Here is a 20,743-nt window from a genome sequence, read left to right as displayed (position 1 = left end):
CTTTGACTGTTGCTTCTAGCTTCATAGTTTTCTCTTGTGGGGAGTGGTTAAAGGCGCTTTCATTTTAAGGGTAATCTGGGCAGGTTTGGGGAAGCACACACCTTGAGTTTTCATAGAGTAAGCCCCGCAATGCTCGCTGCCAAGGAGTTCTAATGGATAAAAGGATGCTGGTCAAGTGGGTATTTTATTCAGTGTTCTCCACGAGTCAGAGTCAGCCTGACAGGGTCCTGGTTGTCTTGTAGTTGGGGGCAAAATTTACCAGTTCTCTTGAGGAATCTTTTGGGCTGCAGTAGTTCATTTGAGAGAGAGAGAGAGAGTGAGAGAGAGAGAGAGAGAGAGAGAGAGAGCGCCAGCCAAATGAAATTAGTCACTGCACAGGTCTTAACCTAAGTGTTCTTTTACTGTTGCTGTGGAAACCAGAAAGAAAAAGCATGGGTCGAGAAAGAAAAATAATCAGTGTTAAGCATCAGTAAAATACATTGGCAGTAAGCTGCTTTTTTTTTTTAATACTGAATTTTTAAGAAATCACAAGACCTGGAACCAAGCTGAGACTAAGAAGTTCTGAGCGGATCATGCAACTGAAATCATATATCATCTTCAGGAAAAAAATTACCAAAAGCAAATAATATTCCTTTTTTTTTCTTTTACCAATAATGAATTCAGGTGCATGCATGTGTGTGTGTCAGGGATAGAACCCAGGGCCTGGTTCATGTTATAGACATACAGTTTCATTGTTAGCCACATCTATGCAGCTGTAGAGAGAACCAGCTACATAGGACACTTATCTCTATGTAATCACTTTGCTTAAACAGGAAGAGGAACCGGGTGACTCTTGGAGAGACAGATACTGTCTGCTGAGATAGTTTCTTCTGGTCAGGGAAGGGACAGGAGCATGAGGTGATGGCCGCCTGAGCTGGGCTGCAGACGTCCTACAATGCAGTGAGGCCGAGGAGACCGTCCACTCTAGTACCAGCTACCACCCCTTAAGGTTAACCAGAGCCTTATACCCCATGGAAGTGGCTTCCAGAATTGCTTGTCCTCTGTGGGTGTTATTTGAAAGCATAGACACTGTGGCTTGGTACCTTGTGTCATACCAGAGTCCACGGGGACAGACAGAGGCAAGGTGGTTGTAGAAAGATACCAGGACTTCTATCTATCCTGGAGATGCTGTTGATGGCGAGGCTGGGGGTTGGAGGATGCAAGGGATCATGAATGACAGTTGATGACTTTACCTGGACTGCTGGCACTTCTGTCTTCTTTCCCCTGGGACAGGGTCTCTCTATATATCTCTGGCTGTCCTGGAAATCATTATATAGACCAGGCAGGTCTTGAACTCACAGAGACCCATCTGCCTTTGCTTCCAGAGTACTGGGATTAAAGATGTGCATAGCTTAGCCTTGCAGTCTGATACTTTGAACAATATTTTTTTTCATTCCATAAATTATTTAACTAGGGAAATAATCCTGCATGTCAAGTCTGATCAATTAAAATATGCCTTATTAATTTTTAAAAATGGTATCCATTTTTATCTAAAAGAAGTCATATGTGTTTCTGCGAACTCTTTAACTCTGAAATAATTCATTTATATGTGTTTAAAAATTAAGGAGACTGTTTTGATAGTTCTAAGGCTGCAAAGCTTGGGGACATATTATATCTTGATGCCAGTCACCATAGTGTGTGTGTGTGTGTGTGTGTGCGTGCATGCGTGCGAAGGCATGTGTGTACTTACAGATGTGTATTGAGATACGTAGCTGTTAGGTGTCTGTAACAAGAACAAGGTATCATTTGCTGAAAAGCAATAGCAGAATATCAATTGCATCACATATACGTGTTAATAAACTGGCAAGCACCCGTTCAGAGGTATAAAAATGAGCAGCGTGCAACAGCAGCGTCTTCGGTGCACGGTATTCTTCTATACCTGGCTAAATCCTAACACTCGTTCTGTGGTAGCAATGGTAAGCCTGGTGAAGGGAGTTTGTAAAGCCTTATGTCACTCACAAGTAGCGTCTTGGAGACGAGTGTTTTCCTTTTTACCTTTCTACAGAGAGAAGACCTCCCCAAGACATCATGCGGAGTGCCACCAAGCCCTGGAGTCCAGTTGCCAAAGCAGGCAGCCATGGCCCTGATCGCACACGGCCCCTCCCTGGGACCCCTTCTGGCATGAAGAGTTCCAAGTCTTCAACCTCGCTGGCTTTCGAGTCTCGGCTTAGTAAGGTACAGACTTTCAGGGCAGGTCTGTGAGAATGCTCAGTGTCCTGTGTGTCAGTAGCAAACCCCAGCAGCACCTGAGGGGATGGAGTGAATGGGGGACAGTGGAGTGCTCCAGGATGGGGAAAGAGATGTGTGAGCTGTTTAAAGACTCAGCGAAAACTGGGGAGGGGGGCTTTTTGTACATGTGAATCATAGAATATGTAAATTTCCCATTCTGCCCCATCAGCTCCACATCCAATCGTGGTGACGTCTGAAATGCATCCTCTTTTTTCTAACACACACCCAGATTGCGGGACGGTCCTTGTTGAGAGCCATTTTCCAGGGGACAGCGTCTGTTCTGTGAATGGTATCGAGATTTCTATTGCTAATCAGGAACCTTCTCACTGCCTTGAGGGTCGAGATGCCACCCCCACTGTACTGTGTCCTAGCCAAATTCAACCCCTGCCTCCATCACCTCCTAATCTGCTCCTCTCTGAGCTACCCTTTGTAGAGTGGATGGTTCCTCTTTCCTTTAGGTTGTTTAGACCTGAGTCCTTGAAAGCTCCTTCGTTCATGTCCCCACAATGCATCAGTAAGAAGCCATTCCTTCTGCCTGGAGAATAGATTTCACCTGAATCCTCTTACTGTGGCCTCTCCCCACGTGCCATCCTTCCCTATCTGGCTCCCCCCACCCCACAGCTTTCATTTTGGTACTCCACATTCTTTTCCCAACAGATGCTGGAGGAGTCCCTTTAGCGTATGTGACATGCCACTTCTCTGCTGAACGCCCACTCGAGTTCTTTCTGTTGGATAGAGTGAGAAGCAAAGCTCTCCTAGTGACCAGAGAGGCTGTCCACCCCCATCTCCTGCTGGACACTGTCATTCTCCTCTGTACCTGTAACAATTGTCCCTTGGACATGCCAGGCACACTTCTGTATTTGTATTGCCTCCTGTCTCTGCCTGGAGGGCATCACGTCAGAGGCGGCTCTTGAATACCCTGTGTGCCGTGCTCCTTGACTGCGTCCACGCTCCACTCCCTCCTCAGCATCCCCTGCAGCTCCTACTCCACCGCACCTCTGGATGTTGAGCACCTGTCTCCCTTAGGCTGGCCGTGCGCTCCAGGAGGGCAGGACTGCGTGCTTCTGTCGACCACAGCGCTGCTTAGGAAAGCCTGTGCTGCCTGCTAAGCCCTTAGTGTGTAGGAAATGCGATGGCCCTCTGTTCTTCTGGGAGAGTCAGCCTGGTGGCTTAGGTGGGCCTTTAGGGCAGTGAGATCACTCTAAAGCAGACTGAGCCACTTGGCGTCTGTGAACTCCCAGGCGGGTGTTGGAACCACCTGCCTTAGACTTGTGCTTTTCAACAGCGAAGGGCATTGCTTCAGAAGCTTCTTCCACAGAGAAGTGTCAAGGGAAAGCAAGTAGTTTTGTGGCAGGCTTCCTGCTCTCCATTCTGATCCATGAGCTTTCTTGTCCTGATATTATGAAACGGACACCAGGATCTGGGAAGAGTTGTAGGAGGACCTGAACTGTGCCCGCCCCTTGCCAGCCCTGTCCTTTCCAGCCGACGGTGGGCTTTAGATCACTGAAAGCCCAGAGAGCAGAAGAGAGGAGGTAGAGGCGATGATCAGAAAAGCAAGTAGATTTCCCTCCCCAGTGGAAACTTCTAAGCGGATAGGACAGTTGGGATCTGTAGCAAATGTCCCAGAGCATTGCCTGCACTTGTCGACTTTGTAATGCCTGTCTAGAGTAAATGGATGAGGATGTCTTAACTATTCACAAATAGGAAACCGAATCAAACCCACCCGCAATAGAACCGAATCCCTAATTTCAAATGATGGCTGAGCTGCAGGGGCTGAAAGCACAAGGCAGGAGATGCAGGAAGAACGGGGGGCAGGGATGCTGCTGCAAACCCTCTTTGTGGTGTTCAGGCAGCAGCACACACGCTCTGACTTCAGCAGGCCACATCACTCCAGCCACAACAGAAGGTCCGAGGCTATGAGTCAGAGCTTACTTGGTCGCAGCCGACAAAACATTGGTTTGAGTTTGTATGAACAGAAAAAAAATCCAAGTTGTGTCTCACCGTCCAGGCTTCCCATGGGTGCCCAAATCTGTGGGTGCCCAGGACCCTGTCTGAAACAGTGGTGTTGTCACAGAGCCCACCAGTCCTGCGTCCTTAGATGCCTCTAGTCTCTCTGGACCACTTATAATATCTAAGGTAAATAGCTATTACGTGGTAATGTTTTATGAATAAAGATGAGGAAAACAACCTACATTTTCTGAACAGATGTTATTTTTTCTACTATTTTTGAGTAGAGTTTGGTTAAGTATAGATGGGTGTTTTTACTCTTTGTTCTTTGGAGGCCCGGCCATCCAGCTCCCAGATAAATATACGGAGACTTATCCTTACTTATGGATGCCCGGCCTTAGCTTGGTTTGTTTCTAACCAGCTTTTCTTAAATTATCCCATCTACCTTTTGCCTCTGGACTTTTATCTTTCTTTGTTCTCTGTACCTTTCTCTACTTCTTACTCTGTGGCTGGCTGTGTGGCTTTGTGACTAGGTGGCTGGCCCCTGTCATCCTCCTCTTCTTGTTCCTCACTCTTCTCTCTTCTATTTATTCTCTCTGCCTGAAAGCCCCGCCTATCCTTCTTCCTGCCTGACTATTGGCCAGTCAGCTCTTTATTAGACCAATCAGGTGTTTTAGGAAGACAAAGTAACACAGCTTCACAGCGTTAAATAAATGTCACATAAAAGAATGCAACACATCTTTGCATCGTTAAACAAATATTCCACAGCATAAACGTAGCACATCTTAAACTAATTTTTCATAGCAGGGAAGCCCCAAGGATGATAGTAAAATGAACATAGCCTAAGGTGCCCACATCTCTGGGGACAAGGGTTCAAGACGGCGTCTCAGAGAGGCTGGTCCAAGGACTGACTCTAAGGCTGGTCCCTGCTTCTGTGTCACCCCCTGATGCCCACCCAGCCTTGCCCAGCATATATATGAAGTATATGACCAGCCTACTGACCTCCTGCATCTCTTGAAAGGCCTGGTTGCCTTTTTCTTCATTTCCTATTTGTTGATAAAAGGAAAGGAGAACAATAAAGAAAAATAAGAAAAAAAAACCCATAACTGAGAGTGGTCAGATGCTGGCCCCAGGATGATCCCATGCTAGACCTGTTTGAGGATGCCAAGTCTTCCCAGAAGGTTCTGTAAGAGTACGTCCTTGAAGGAGTGCAGCCTTCCAGCATGGGCTCATTGTCTGAGTCTTGAGTACCAACAGTGTTCTGTGATAGTTGCTACAGAATGCTCTCAGTATGGTTGCTCCTAGCCATGTGGCAATGGAGCCCTTAAAAATCTCCAGTCAAAATGCAGATATGCTCTTATGCCAGGTTTACAAAAACTGCAGGAGAGCTCACTAATATACAGCCAAAAGCCATGAGATGACTCTACAGCCAACGATGGACACACATGCAATGACTTTACAAGATTATTATGGGCTTGAAATGTAACACGGATAGTAAAAACCTGGAGACAGATATTGGGGTTCAAACCAAAAAGCAAAAAAGCAAAAGAGCCAAGCCACTAGAGAAGTCTTTCCTCTACCAAGGCTGGGCGACTGCAGACCAAGCAGGTGCTCAGCAGCATCAATCCCAGTGATGCCCTTAGAGCATTTCCTGCACACGCCGAAGCAACCCCTGAGCACATCCCTTCAGGGGGATCTTCCATAGCAAGCCAGAAACCTAGACGGGTGCTGAGCTGCCTTTGGGTAACAGGAAGCAAAGCCACAAACGGAGAGAGAACATGCGGTAGTAACCAAATCGGGTGCTCTTCCTGCTTATTCCTTCTATACTAGTAGCTTGACGCTTTGATTCTCAGGGATGGCGGTCTCCTTTGTAAGTCTTTATGTCCTTGACCTGGTGGGTGCAGCATTCCTCACTGTGTCTTTGTCCCTCTAACTTCTCTCCAGCTCAAGAGGGCCAGCAGTGAGGACATGCTCAACAAGCCTGGCAGCGCTTCCGCGGGGACGGTGCGCCTGAAGAAGACCTCAACCTCCGGAGCCATCTCCGAGCTCACTGAGAGCCGCCTGAGAAGCAACACAGGTAGGAAGGACCTCGGTGGCATCCTGTCCTGTGGAAGCTCCTTTTCACTCATGATCCGTCCTCCCCCATCACCCTGGCCTGGAGCTCATCTGGGGGCATAGTCCTTACCTGTGGAGTTTGTGCACTGGGGAGACAGCATACAACCTGGGAGACTGATGGAGAACAGAAGGGCAATGGTTTGTCATGTCACCTCAGGAGTCCACTTGTCACCCGTGTGTGTGGAATCCTTTTAGCAAGGTGGTGTAGCTCTGGAGTCATCCCGGATGGTGGCAATGGATGGCAGTGGGTCATGGATAGGCCCAAGGTGACGAACAGCTGAGGTCTTCCTTGGTCATGATGATTGTTGATGGGTGTGATGCTCACCACTCCTCGACCCATTTCACAAAACATTACTTTCTGAAGATATATTTTAATTTGTTTGGCCTTCAAGGTGTTTAATGTGAGGCCCGAATGTGGCTTTGGATGTAAGGAGAAGGGCTTGTGTTTCTACATGATGACGTAGCTGTTAAAGACTGAATTTGTACTAAATACAGCAAATGAAAGTAACACATTTTCACCAAGCAAGCCTCGACTACTGATTCCAAAGTTAACAGATGCCATTAAAGTAATAATTAGTTAAAAATGAATGCCAACTTTATTCTCAGTATTAATACAAAAGTGAGATATTAAAGCGTTAGCAAATGCTGTCCAAGAAAATGTCAAAGGGCAGGTGCGGACAGCACAACCAAGTGGAGCTGCATTCTCTAAGAATGCGTCAATGAGGGGCTTGGCAGACGGCTCAGTGGTTAAGAGCTCTTACTGCTCTTCCAGAGGATCCAGGTTCAGTTCTCGGCGCCCACGTAGTGGCTCACAACTGTCTGTAATTCCAGCACTCTTTCCTGCCTCCATGGGGATTGCACACATATGGTGCATAGACCTACGTGCAGGCAAAATACTCATCAAATCAAATCTTAAAAAATGAGTGAATGAATGAACATTAGCATTATATGCCTGCTAGGTGTATCATAGGTCACAGAAAAACCACATGGTCATCTTGATGGATGTGGACAATGGAGCCGTCAGAATTTACCACCATCCTGATTTAGTAATAAACTCTTGATAGATGGTAAATGTGTGTGGAGAGGCTCTAACAAGGAAGTATGTTATCTTGTTGCATTTGGCAACACGTAACTGCGTTCCCAGTACTCAGAGACAGGAGTGTTGCCTGCGGTCCCAGTACTCAGAGACAGGAGTGTCACCTGAACCCACTAGATGAGCAAGGCAAAGACTTCATCTCAAAAAATAAGTCAATAGCCCTTGGAAGGCCGAGACAGGAGGATCAGGAGTTCAGGCCAGCCTAGGCTCAATGGCACCTTGTCTGAAAGGAAAAGATTGAATAGTCTCTGACCAGAGACTGGTTATATAATATTGGGAGAAATTATCTCATGTAAGAAAAGATGTGGAGCCAGGCCATGATGGTACTTAACTTTAAACTCAGCACTTGTGAGGTGGGTCTTTGTGAATGTGAGGTCAGCCTGGTGGTCTCAGAGTGAGGTCTAGGACGGCCGGGGCTACACACAGAGAAACCCTCTCTCAAACAATCAAACAAACAAACATTAAGAAAGGAGAAACACTTAGCAATAAACTCAGTTATGTAAGAGCCTATACATTAAAAGATACCTAACACCCATTTGGAGAACACGTCTATGTCCTTGTGAATAAATGGGAGGAAATGTGTGGGCTTGGGATAGGAAGATTAAATATAGCAAAGACTAAATTCAGTAGTGTCATATATTAAATCTATTAAGGGTGTCTAAATTATTCCATCAATTCATTTTCGTCCTAATTAACATATCAACGTGAAACTGGGAGCAGCCACGTGAGTAAAATGATACTGAGGAAGTCCCTCATCAGCCAACAAGCAGTGCTTGGCCCAGGGGAAAGGTGTTGGGTTGTCCTGATTGGAGGTTATACTTCCACCTAGTGGATAGCGGGTGGAGATGCTGCTAGCCAGAGACTGCAGGCAGCACAGGGAGCCACGGAGGAAGGCAGCATCCACATGCACATTTGGTACAGGGTAAAAGGTGGCTTATGCCAAGCTGGAGCCTGTGGGCGTGGTTTAGGGTCCAGCGCAAATTCAGCAGGTGAGAGACCCTGAGTTCAATCCCCAGTACTTCAAGAAGAAGTTAAAGTAAGTTAAGTCAAGTCTGGGTAACTCTGAAAAATAAAATTGGAACTCATTCTTACATAAATAAGTCACAGGGATGTGGGAGGGTAAAATGCCTGCTGTGCCAGCATGAAGACCTGAGTTCGTCCTCTGGTGCCCATGTGCAAAGCCAAATGAGGCAGCGCTTGCCTGTTCCCTCGGCCCTGGGCAAGTGGAGGCAGGTGGATCCCCAGGGCTTGCTGACAAGCCAGCTTGGTATGTGGAGGGTCCTAGGTTCAGTGAGAGAGACTGGCTCACAAAACGAGGTGATTGCAGAAGACATTCCGTGTTGACCCATGGTGGAGAGATTGCAGAAGGCATTCCGTGTTGACCCATGATGGAGAGATTGCAGAAGGCATTCCATGTTGACTCATGGTGGAGAGATTGCAGAAGACATTCCGTGTTGACCCATGGTGGAGAGATTGCAGAAGGCATTCCGTGTTGACCCATGGTGGAGAGATTGCAGAAGGCAGTCCACATTGACCCATAGTCTCCACATTAACACCCCTCACCTGTACACATGTTCACACATGTGCTCGGATGAACGCACGTGCACACATACACATACACACACACAAACATACATGACACGTACACACTCGTACGTACATAGATGTAACAAAAGTTTTAAACATAAAGAAAACACCAGAGCGTTAACCTGTGTAGGACAAAGGAGGTGCTTTTCATCATCAGAAAGCCAAGGGCCAGAGAAAGATGGCTCAGCAGTTAAGAATGCTCGCGCTCTCAGAGGACCTGGGCACAGTTCCCAGCACCCACATGGCAGCGCTCAGCCATATGTAACTCCACTTCCAAGGGATCTGACACATTCTTCTGTCCTCCGTGAGTACATAGCACACATATATATGAAGGTGAACACTTATACACATAAAATAAAAATAAATACCCCTTCAAGGATGCTGAAAGATTATTTACAATACATGCAAGTTTTCAAAGATTATCCAGACCCATAAGGAAGTCTGTAGAGCAATATGTAGCTCACATAAAAAGAAATAGATATCCAATAGTAAATTAATAGCTCTCCATCTACGGCTTCACTTGTAGCTAAGGAGCTATTACTCAGAACAATAATTCTATATATGACACCCCACATTAGAAAAACCAAAACAGGTAATCATCGCGATTGTTACTATTGGTAGATGGACAGACACACCAATTATGGACAGTTTGAACAAACCTGGCAACACTTGAAGCTTGTTGGTTTGGTTGGTTAGCCAGTGAGCCCCTACGATGCTCCTGTCTCTAGCCCCAGTGCTGGAATTACAGACATACATGGTCACACCTGGCTCCCTCCCTCCCTCCCTCCCTCCTTCTCTTCCTTCCCTTCCTTCCTTCCTTTCACTTAATTTCCTTATTTCTTTTCTTGAGACAGGGTTTCTCTGTGTAACCACCCTGGCTGTCCTGGAACTCACTCTGTAGACCAGGCTGGCCTCAAACTCACAGAGACCCGCCTGTCTCTGCTTCCCGAGGGCTGGGATTAAAAGTGTGTGCCACTGCCGTCCAGCACACCTGACTTTCTTACATGGGTTCTGAAGGCTGAAACAAATCCTCATGTTTGTGTGGCAAGCACTTTGCTGGTTTAGCTGTCTCTTTGTCCTCCTAATTTTTAAATGTTTTAAGTTTGTGTTGGTCTGTATTTGGTCTAGCACATTACTGTAACTGGTACTGGGGCTAGAACCCAGGGCATTTCATAGGCTAAGTGTTTGCTCTAGCCTGACCTACACCCCAGCCCGTCTGCTGTTTATGTTCAGAGTGTACGTGTTTGCACCTGTGTGTGTGCCTGTGTGCGAGCATGCATGTGAAGGGCATGGTCTTACATGCTGGCAAGACAATATAATATAATTCCCTGCAAGTTCGTATGTGAAGGAAAGCATCCAACTCTAGGAGGTCAGGAAATGCTGTCAGTGTATAGATAATATATAATTTATATAGAGACTCATGGGAAGGAGTCTTAATGCCTGCAGACTTAGTGTCTATACTTTTGACTTGTTTTCTCTGATACATAGATGGTAGTATTGTTTTTATTTTAAGGGTATTATTAGTCTTTCTCCTGATGAAATTTTTCCATTTTTAAACTGTCATATGTGTGTATGTGTATATACATATTTATGGGACACTGTAATGATTAATGTTCGTGGTCAAACCTGACTGGGTTGGAATAATCTGGGAGATTTCTAGATGGTGTGGAGTGTTGGGCTAAGTGAAATGGGAGACAGGAGAAAGTGGGCTCAACTCCAGCTTCCATCCTCTGCTTCCTGAGTGCCCTGTGTCCACCTCGTTCTCTGTCACAGTGTCTTCCTGCTGTGATGGACTGTCCCCTCAAACCATGAGCCAAAAAAGGTCCTCCCTTAAGTTACTTCTTGTCAAGCCTCTTGTCCCAGGGACAGGGAAAGCCACTAATACAGATGCAGAGGCAATTCACGTAGATCAGATCTGGCCATTGGCCTGGTACCTGCACTGCTATCATTTCTTTATTTAGATTTGCATGCACTTTATTCTAAACCTACAATTATTCAGTATCCATCTCAAGCCCCCAGCACTCACATTTAACACTTGACAACTGACACATGGCAGGTAGGATGGGAGCGGCTTAACCTGGTAAGTATGGGCTACCCAGAAGCCCTCCAGAAGGCTTTCAAAGGCTGTGTCTAGTTCCCCTCCTTCCCCAAGAACAAACAAGGCAGGATCTATTAGGTCAAGTGTGCCACCTGCTGCCCTGCCTCTCTCCCCTTGGTCCCTGGCCTCCCAGGCCTGCTGGCACTTCTTCCTCAGACAGACTTGGGGCTCTGACTGTTTCATCAGGTCTGAGCCAGCACATAGGTTGGGGTTTTATCAGCCTCGCCCATGTCATGTCCTTGGCACTCACTTTTGGACTTTCTGAGTAAGCCATGTCTTCTTCCTCTTCTCCCTGGAGTGTATTTTACATATGGGGGTGCCCTTTATATGTACCCCTTCTTCCCCAGCGATGTAGATTGCAAAACAAGAAGCTTTTAGAGTATTTGTGCCAAGAGTTGCCTCTCAAGTCAACTGGACGCAGGGATGATCCTGCTGTGGCAGAATGTCACCACCAGGTGGTAGCCTTGTCCAAAATATTGATGCACTGGAGCCTTGGTTTGATGAGGCACTGTTGACGTCGGAAATAATTCTTCAGTTTAACAAATAATTTGAACACTTACTCCACGTGAATTCAGCACTGTTTTGAGAAGAAGCCACCAGGACAAAGATCTCTGCCTCCGTTGAGCCATCTGAGCAGAACATGACCACTGTGGCAGGGTTGACTGCCCTCGAGTGCCCAGCACAGCCTGGGAGCAGAGAGACAGGGCTACAGAAGAACCCACAGCCCGGCAGGCAGGCATAGGTGACTTCTGCAGGGTTCCCTGGAATAGGGACAGCTCCCGAGTTCATTTCCTAAGGAATCCTTCGACTGCTTGTTCAAAGTAGACAGGTGAGGTTGGGAGACCAGATGGGCGGCCACTGTCATAAATGACGAAACAAGTTGTTATGGCCTGGACGAGCTGGGAGCTTGGAGCAGCAGGCAGGTTCTGGAGATATTTCGAAGGGTGAAGCCAACCAGTCTAACGCCCTGATCCTTTACTGTAGAAAAATACATGTAACAGTCACTCCTTTAGACATATAGAAAAATCCCATCTTGTTCGTTTATTTTATGAATATGGGCATGCATTTGTCATAGTCCATGTGTGGAAGCTGGAGGAGTAATAGTGAGACTCAGTCCTCTCTTATATGTGGGTCCCAGGGGTTGAACTCAGGTTATCAGGCTTGCTGGCTAGTGCTGGGACCTGCGGAACCATCTTGCTAGCCCTCTTGTTGGAGGTATCCATGGCCCCACAGGACACATGCCCAACATTCTGCAATGAACTGGCTCTGATCTGTGCTGCCTGTCCTGGCTCACAGGGGTGAAGACTGTGCTGATCCAGGTTCTGATAATTGGGTTCTTCCTGCTGCAGAGTTCACTGCGGGGCGGGACCCTCATTTTCTTCCTTTATTGAAGACTCATTATTTCCGCACTGACGCTGCTTACTGTGCGCTGTATCTGTTTTCCTTTACTGCCGTCCAATGAGGTGGTACCATTCTATCCCTTGGACCAGAAGACAGACTAGAAAGTGCCAACTGTCTTCATCCACACCACAGACACTGAGAGGAAACCAGGGCATGGTGACCTGCAGGAGCATGTGTAGAAAACACGTGGTGCAGGTCTCGGGGGGTGACCACCATAGGACGAGGTGGGAAGTCCGACCCTGGAATACTCCCACTGGAAGAGCTCCTGAAGCCGCAGGGTCAGTAGTTAAGGGCTTGGCTGAGGCCACCAGGGGCCACAGGGAGAAGAGGAACCAGGCTCTGCTACAGGAATGTGAAAAATGGAAGGTATCCACTTATCAGCCGGAAGAGAAAGCACAGTAGAGGCCACCCAGCAGTCAGGCAGTGGTGGCGGCATAGGATCACACAGACACAGACCTGGGCTCAGAACAGATAGGAGTTCAGCTTGAGGACATGCCCTGCTGAGTGCTTTCTGAGCTTTGAGGGGCCCTGGTGCAGGACTGAGGGAGAGGGTGGGGCGGGTCAAGGGTCACAGTCCATCTGGAAAGTTCACACAATAGCAGCATCGGGAATGAGTTTGTTGCTTTCATAATTTCAGAGAGCCACTTATTCATGACTAGATTTGGTGATAAAACAACAATTTCAAATTCAGTATTTTATTTTTCTACATTTAATTCATCTTCAAATTATGATAAAAACACTTGGCAAGATCTAGAATTCTTATGGCAGAACCTAGACTCACCTACGAGCCAAGACTCCAGACACACCCTTGGGGGATTATTAGGTTCACTTCTAGGCTTTAGTGATTATCTTGATCAGGCTAAGTGAGGTGGGAAGACTCACCCTAAAAGTAGGCAGTGCTATTCCCTGCGCGCTTCGGTTCTGGTTCGCATAAAAAGGGAAAAGCCACTGAACACAACATCGCTCATTCTCTGCTTCTTTGTATGTTTTTTTAAAAAAAGATTTTAATATTGATCTAAATTGTCTGTGTCTCTCTGGAGTGTTTTGTGCCTGCATGTGTGTGCATGAGCATACCATGTGTGTGTGAACCACACTGTGTGTGTGTGACGAGCATACCGTTGTACATGAACACACTGTGTTTGTGTGACGAGCATACCGTGTGTACATGAACACACTGTGTGTGTATGACGAGCATACCGTGTGTACATCAACACACTGTGTTTGTATGATTAGCATACCGTGTGTACATCAACACATTGTGTTTGTGAGATGAGCATACCGTGTGTACATCAACACACTGTGTGTATGACGAGCATACCATCTGTACATGAACACATTGTTTGTGTGACGAGCATACCATGTGTACATGAACACACTGTGTGTATGACGAGCATACCGTGTGTACATGAACACATTGTTTGTGTGACGAGCATACCGTGTGTACATATATGAACACACTGTGTATGACGAGCATACCATGTGTACATGAACACACTGTGTTTGTGTGACGAGCATACCGTGTGTACATCAACACACTGTGTGTATGACGAGCATACCATCTGTACATGAACACATTGTTTGTGTGACGAGCATACCGTGTGTACATGAACACACTGTGTGTGTATGATGAGCATACAGGCTGTGCATGTAGCCATTAGAAGCAGGCATCACGGGGCCTTCTCTATCACTCCCTTCCTATTCCTTTGAAGCAAGGGCTCGCCCTGAACCTGGGGCACATGCTGTCTTAAATAGCCTGAAACCCAACAGACCTGAACAACCCTCCTGTCTTCACCCCACTTGGAGCTGGGGTACAGGCATGTGTGGGATGCCTGGCTTGTTAATGGTGCTGGGATCTAAACTCCAGTCATAAGGATTGCAGGGCAAGCACTCAGAACTGCTGAGCCTTCTCTCCAGCCTGACACTCTGTCTTGTCTGCAGATGCAATGAGACCAGCTGCCTCCTCAAGCTCCTGCCACCCACAGCTTCACCGACTCCTCCCCACAATCCCTAACCTGCTAATCTATCTTCTGTCCCTATGAGTGTGTTCTTCTAGCTTTTCTGAGATCATGCTCTATGTCCTTCTGTGATTTGCTTAATGTTCTCAAGGTCCATCTAATTTATAACCCGTGTCAGGATATCCTCCCTCCTTAATCTTGAGAAGGGGTTGGGGGAGGGTACCTATCTGTGGTGTTCACTGGCCCTAGCTTGTATTGTTCTTATTAGCCAGCTGTGGCTATTTTCTGTGCATGATCTTCCATGAAGTGTAGTCAAGACATAGGAATCCTGGACCTGCTCTGGAGAAGCTTCATATAGGGCCTGCCCTGCGACTCATTTCTTTCTGCACAGCGAGCACTTTGTGGAAACCTTTAATGTCCTGAAGTGAAAGTTAGGAGTCCACAACATGTGACTGAAGAAAAGAAACCCAATCTAATGCTTCCCCTGATGTAGAAGAGAAAGACTAGGAAGCCAGAGTCTAATGAAGTAGCATCATGGACGAGCGGGCACCTGACTCCCTCAGCAAGAGGGAGAGGCTGCACACCATAGATTCTGTCAGTAGAAACTGCTGCACCCGAGACTGACTGGGGAGAGCGCTGGGCTGTGCCGCAGGAGGAGCAGGTGACTTCCCTTCATCCAGTTCTGGTTCCATTGCTAGATGGCTCGGGGGAATCACGTTCTGTAAAGCTGGTCCTGTGCACCTGTGTAGGACAGAGTTGGATTGTGGTCTTAGTCATTAAAAACAGTTTCCCTCCATCTGGGAAACAGGATGGGGCTCAGGTGCGGCGCACCCCAATGCTTGCCAGGTGGCCAGCTCACTTCATTTGTAATGTTCTGAGCAGTAATTAAATGTCCTAGTGGATGGACCATGTCTAAGGGATTTCAGATGACCTAGTAGATTGTAGACCTGATGAAAATAATTTTCTAGCTCATTTTCATTGTTTTTAATTTTATTTATTAAAAATATTTATTTTTATCCAAAAAAAACCTTTATTTTTAGACAGTTTCTCACTGTGTAACCTTGGCTGACTGGACTTTTCTGTGTAGAATAGGCTGGCCTTGAACTCATGGAGCTCCATCTGGAGGGTGCATGTTGTGTACCAAATCTTTGCTTCTCAGCTTTCCCCCTGAGTTTGACTTTAGTGTTTGCTCATTTCCGTCACTTTGTAATTTGTGACCTTTTCTGGTTTGGAAAATGGTTTTCAGAACAAACACTTTTAAAACCAACATGTAAAATCAATATGAACGTTTTTAAATTTAGGAAAAATATATTAAATGTGCTTTGTACTTTCTGTTTTGCAATTATAGATCTGCATGCAGTTATAACAGGTGATATGTGTAGATCGCGTGTCCTCTACCAGCTTTTCCTGATGTATTCTTGACAGAATACACCCTAACCAAGGCGTTGACCCTGACATAATGAGGCCTTCGAACACTTCCCCCAACACAAGGGTTCCTCGTGTGACCCTTTCACAACCACACCTTCTCCTCCACCGTCTATCACCAGTTTGTTCTCTGTTTCTGCAATTATGTTGTTTCAAAGATGTTTTGTGAATGGAGTCACACAGCATGGAGGCCCTTGGACCTGGCCTTTTCTACTTTGCATAATTCTCTGGACACGCATCCAGGCTGCTCAGTGTGCTAACTGTTGTTCGTCTGTGACTTCTTAGGTTTTTGCAGTGTGAATGCATCGCGGTTTCTTTGATTGTCTGCTCCTTGAATCTGGGTCCTTCCTACGCTTTCACTATGATGAATTAAGTGGTTACAAACATTTGTGTGTAGATTTTCGTGTAAAGGAAAAAAAATCTCCTTGTTGCTGGGGATCTCTTACATGCTCGGCAAGTGTTATATTCCCAGCCATTGGGTGAACTTTCAGGAGAATTTTTGTGGAAAATATTGAGGAGTTCATTTTTTGGGTCCTGTTGCATGTAGTGTGTTAAGAAATTGCTGAATGTGTGCCCCTGGTTGCTCTGCTGTTCTGAATCCCATCAGCAGTGTGTAGATGGTCCAGGCTTTGTGCTTACTTGTCAGTGCTCAGTGTCCTCACTATATTGCCTTAAAAAAAGAGATTGGGTGGGAGGTTCAAGACGTTTTCTCTGTGTAGCCCTGTCTGTTGTCAAAGGCTGCTTGTTTGTTCCCGGCTGCCCAGACTCGAAATAACCATACAGAAACTGTATTAATTAAACCAATAGCTTATACATATTTCTAGTTAGCTCTTACATCTTAAATTAACCCATTTCTATTACTTTATATTTTACCATGAGGCTCATAGTTTACTGGCAAGGTCCCAGCTAGCAGCTCGTGTCTTTCTCCTCTGGCGGCTACATGGCTTCTCACTGACTCTACCTACTCTCCCAGCATTCAGTTTAGTTTTTCCACCTACCCCTATTCTGCCCTGTCATAGGCCCAAGCAGCTTCTTTATTCATTAACCAATAAAAGCAACACATATATAGAAGGACTTCCCACATCACCTGTCTGTCCTGGAACTTGCTCTGTAGATCAGGCTGGCCTCAAATACACAGAGATCTGCCCACCACTGCCTCCCAAGTGCTGGGACTAAAGGTGTGTGTCACAGCACCTGGCTTGAAGAAAAAAGATTTATTTATTATTCTTTAGTTTGTGCATATGTATTCGTATGTGTGTATATATGTACCACATACCCACAGAGGTCAGAGAAGGATATTGGATCCCCTGGAACTGGAGTTTTAAGTGGTTGTGAGCCACCAAGTGGGTACTGGGAAGTGAACTCAAGTCCTCTGTAAAAGCAACAAGTGCTCCTAACCACTGAGCCATCTCTCCAGCCCTGATCCTCAGTAGTTTTTATCTTAGCCCTTAGGCTGGATATTTCATTGATATTACTTTGCCATCCCTTCTTGGCTAATGATGATCTTCTCATGTTCTTGTGTGTATCTTCTCCAGTGAAGTGTTTGTTCACGTCTTTTGCCCACTTTCCAGGTGGCTAGTGTGATACTTTCCCTGCAGGGTTCTGTGAGTTCTTTGCTGAATGGGAGCTTTGCGGATATGATTGCTCAGCCTCTGCTTTGCCTTCATACATGATCTTTCCTTTCTCTGGTTCTGAGGACTTCCTCCAGGGCTCGAGCATAATAGTCACACACTTCCTACCACTTAGAGATATCGCCAGCCCTCTTTTCGCCTTTTGTTGTAAAGCAGGGGTCTCTCTGAGTTGCCCAGGTATCCTTGAACTCACTGTGTTGCAGTCTGGCCTTGATCCTGTGATCCTGCCTTGGTTTCCCCAGTAGCTGGGATCACAGGCATGACATACACGCAAACGTTTATCATTTCAATCAGCTCTGCTTATTAACATTTCACTTTTATAGATTGTGCTTTTGGTGTTAGATTTTTAAAACACTTTGCCTTTCCCTAGACCACTAAGATCATCCCCTGTCCATTTCTCTAAATATGTCTTATGTTTACCCTGAGGGTATGTGTGTGATCTATTTTAAGTTACTTTCCTGTAGGTTGTGAGACGTGGGTCAAGGGCCACTTTCTGACTCTGACTAGTCAGTTGCTGAGGCAGCATTTGCTGAAAACATAGAGTTTGCATTTTCACCAGTAATCAGTTGAGCATACTTGTATATGTTCATCTCTGAGCTTCCTATTTTGTACCACTGTTTTCTGTCCTGCCATTACCTCTTATAATGGTGATTATATTGGCCCTGTCATACCTCCGAACATCAAGTAGACTCATTCTCCTCATTTTATTTTTCTTTTCCAAAGTTGTTTTTAAAATAATTTCATTTATGCCTACAAAAAAAATCACCTGAGACTTGATAGGAATTGCCTTCAGTCTGTATGTCAGCTTATGGAGACTTGACATCTTTTTATTGTAGTTGATTTCTTTCATTAACGTTTTGTAGTTTTCAGTGTAGAAATCTAGTACATAGGCTGACAAGGTGACTCAGTGGGTAAAGGTCCCATGAGCTCAGTCCCTGTAGCACACATGGAGGAAGGAAAGAACTGACTCCTCAAGGTGCTTCTGGTCTCCATAGGTGTGCTATGACACTTGTACACACACACGCGCACGCACACACACACACATGCACACACACACACGCACACACACACATGCACACATGCACACATACACACACGCACACACACACATGCACACATACACATACATGCCCACACACACACACACATGCCCACATACAGACACACACACATGCCCACATATACACACACACACACACATGCACACACACACAAATAAAATGATTTAAGCCTGTACTTGGTTAGATACATACCTGAGGGAGGAAGGGAGGAAAATAAAGAAAAAATATTATAAATATTTCTTTTCACTTTTAATTTTTGAAGAACTGTCGCTGATTCTGTATTTTGGTATTGGTGTGTCGTTGCTAGTGCGGTGAAGTGCAGCAGCTTTTTCACACCTTATCTCTAACTTTGGAAAGCTTATTAGTTCTAGGAAGCTTTTATCTGTTTTAGATCCCTTGTAATTTTTATGGACGAATCGTCAACAAATGAGGACATTTTTATCCATCCCTTTCTGATCTGTTTGCCTTTTACAGCCTTAGCTTGCTTTACTGCCCTGGCCCTGGACAGACTGGATGGGTTCCTGATCCCAGGCTGAAAGAATTTAACCTTAAGTATTAATGCTAGCTATGGGGTAGGAGGGCTTAACCTTGAGTAGTAATGTTAGCTGTGGGGTAGGAGGTTTTAATCTTGAATAGTAATGTTAGCTGTGGGGTAGGAGGTTTTAATCTAGAGTAGTAATGTTAGCTGTGGGATAGGAGGTTTTAATCTAGAGTAGTAATGTTAGCTGTGGGGTAGGAGGGTTTAGGTATTCTTTATCCAGTTGAGTATTTTCCCTTCTAATCCAGTTTTCATGAGATTTTTCTGAAGAACTTACTTCTATTTTATTTTTTCACTTTCTTTTGAGACCAGGTCTTGTTAGATAACTCAGGATGGCTTGGAACTCACTGCATAGCCTAGACTGGCCGTGAACTTGTGATTTTCCTGCCTATAACTCCCTGGTAAGGAATTACAGGTGTGTGCCACCTGGCCCCTTCTACTCCATTTTTGTTTTGGTTTGATTTTTTTTTTGGGGGGGGGGGTTCGAGATGGTTTCTCCGTAGCTTTTGGTTCCTGTCCTGGAACTAGCTCTTGTAGACCAGGCTGGCCTCTAACTCACAGAGATCCGCCTACCTCTGCCTCCTGAGTGCTGGGATTAAAGGCGTGCGCCACCACCGCCCGGCTGGTTTGATTTTTTTTTTTGAGACAGGTTCTCACTATGCAACTTTAACTGGCTTGGAACACACACAGATTTTCTATTGTATTTTTAAAATATCATGAGAGGGTTTTAAATATTGTGGACTATTTTTTTTCTGTTTTAATAGATGTGATCTTATATTTTTTTCTTCTCTCTCTCTATCTTTTTTTGCCTGTTCATGTCAATGGTTACATTGAGTTGTTTTTCTGGTTTTGAACTTGCCTTACATATCTGTTATGCTATATAATTTTTTCATATTGCCAAATTCTATTTGTTAATAGTATTTTTAAATTATTTTGTGTGCATGGGTGTTTTGCCTGCATGTACATATGTGTACCATGTGCATGCCTCTTGACGGCAGAGGCCAGAAGAATGTGATGGATCCCCTGGAACTAGAGCTACAGACAGTTTAAAGCAGCCATCAGGGGCTGGGAATCGAACCCTGATCATCTGGAAGAGCAGCCAGTGCCCTTAACTGATGAGCCATCTCTCCAGACCCCTGATAATAGTGTTGTGAGAATCTTTATTTTCACCATCTGGGCATAGTGGCACATGCCTGTAATCTCAGCACTGGGGCCAAGAAGACTGTGTATGTCACTAAGGTATATGAGTTCCAGGCCGTCCTGAGAGATGGGAACAGACATATATCAAGATACTGAAGCCTCTTATTGTGGTGTACCCTTGTAATCCCAGCACTTGGGAGACAGAGGCAGGAGGATCACTGCAAGTTTGAGGTCACTGCAAGTATGATCTATATACATAATCTCAGACCAGTCAGGGCTACCTAGTGAGCCCCTGATTTAGTAATAGTAGCAAAAGGGATTCTTTTCGCCATGGTTCTTGCAGCTGTACCCTCATTTTCTGTATGGTTTTGGTATCAGATTCTTCTACTTCAGAAAATACGCCCTTCTATTTTGTGAAGAAGTTGTTAGAGTCGGTGTTAATACCCCATTGTCTATTTGATACATTTTCTGGTAGAATTTC

At 45.6% G+C, this 20,743-nt stretch overlaps 1 protein-coding gene across 4 annotated transcripts in view; it reads left to right on the top strand.

Moving 5' to 3' along the window:
* Specc1 (sperm antigen with calponin homology and coiled-coil domains 1) overlaps positions 1-20,743 on the top strand; it is a 267,140-nt gene that overhangs the window by 66,103 nt on the left and 180,294 nt on the right. For all 4 annotated transcript variants that reach the window (XM_041664024.1, XM_041664025.1, XM_041664026.1 and 1 more), the window contains exons 2-3: positions 2,045-2,214; positions 6,160-6,292. In XM_041664024.1, the coding sequence (XP_041519958.1) occupies positions 2,068-2,214; positions 6,160-6,292 (280 nt within the window). In that variant the 5' untranslated portion in view covers positions 2,045-2,067. The remainder of the gene's footprint in view (positions 1-2,044; positions 2,215-6,159; positions 6,293-20,743) is intronic.

This window comes from Microtus oregoni, unplaced genomic scaffold, assembly GCF_018167655.1.
Source record: "Microtus oregoni isolate MIOR12 unplaced genomic scaffold, Mior012 000015F_ref0000493, whole genome shotgun sequence".
Classification (NCBI taxonomy): Eukaryota; Metazoa; Chordata; class Mammalia; order Rodentia; family Cricetidae; genus Microtus; species Microtus oregoni.
Note: the sequence above shows the minus strand (reverse complement) of the source record. Positions and strands in the feature narration are given on the sequence as shown.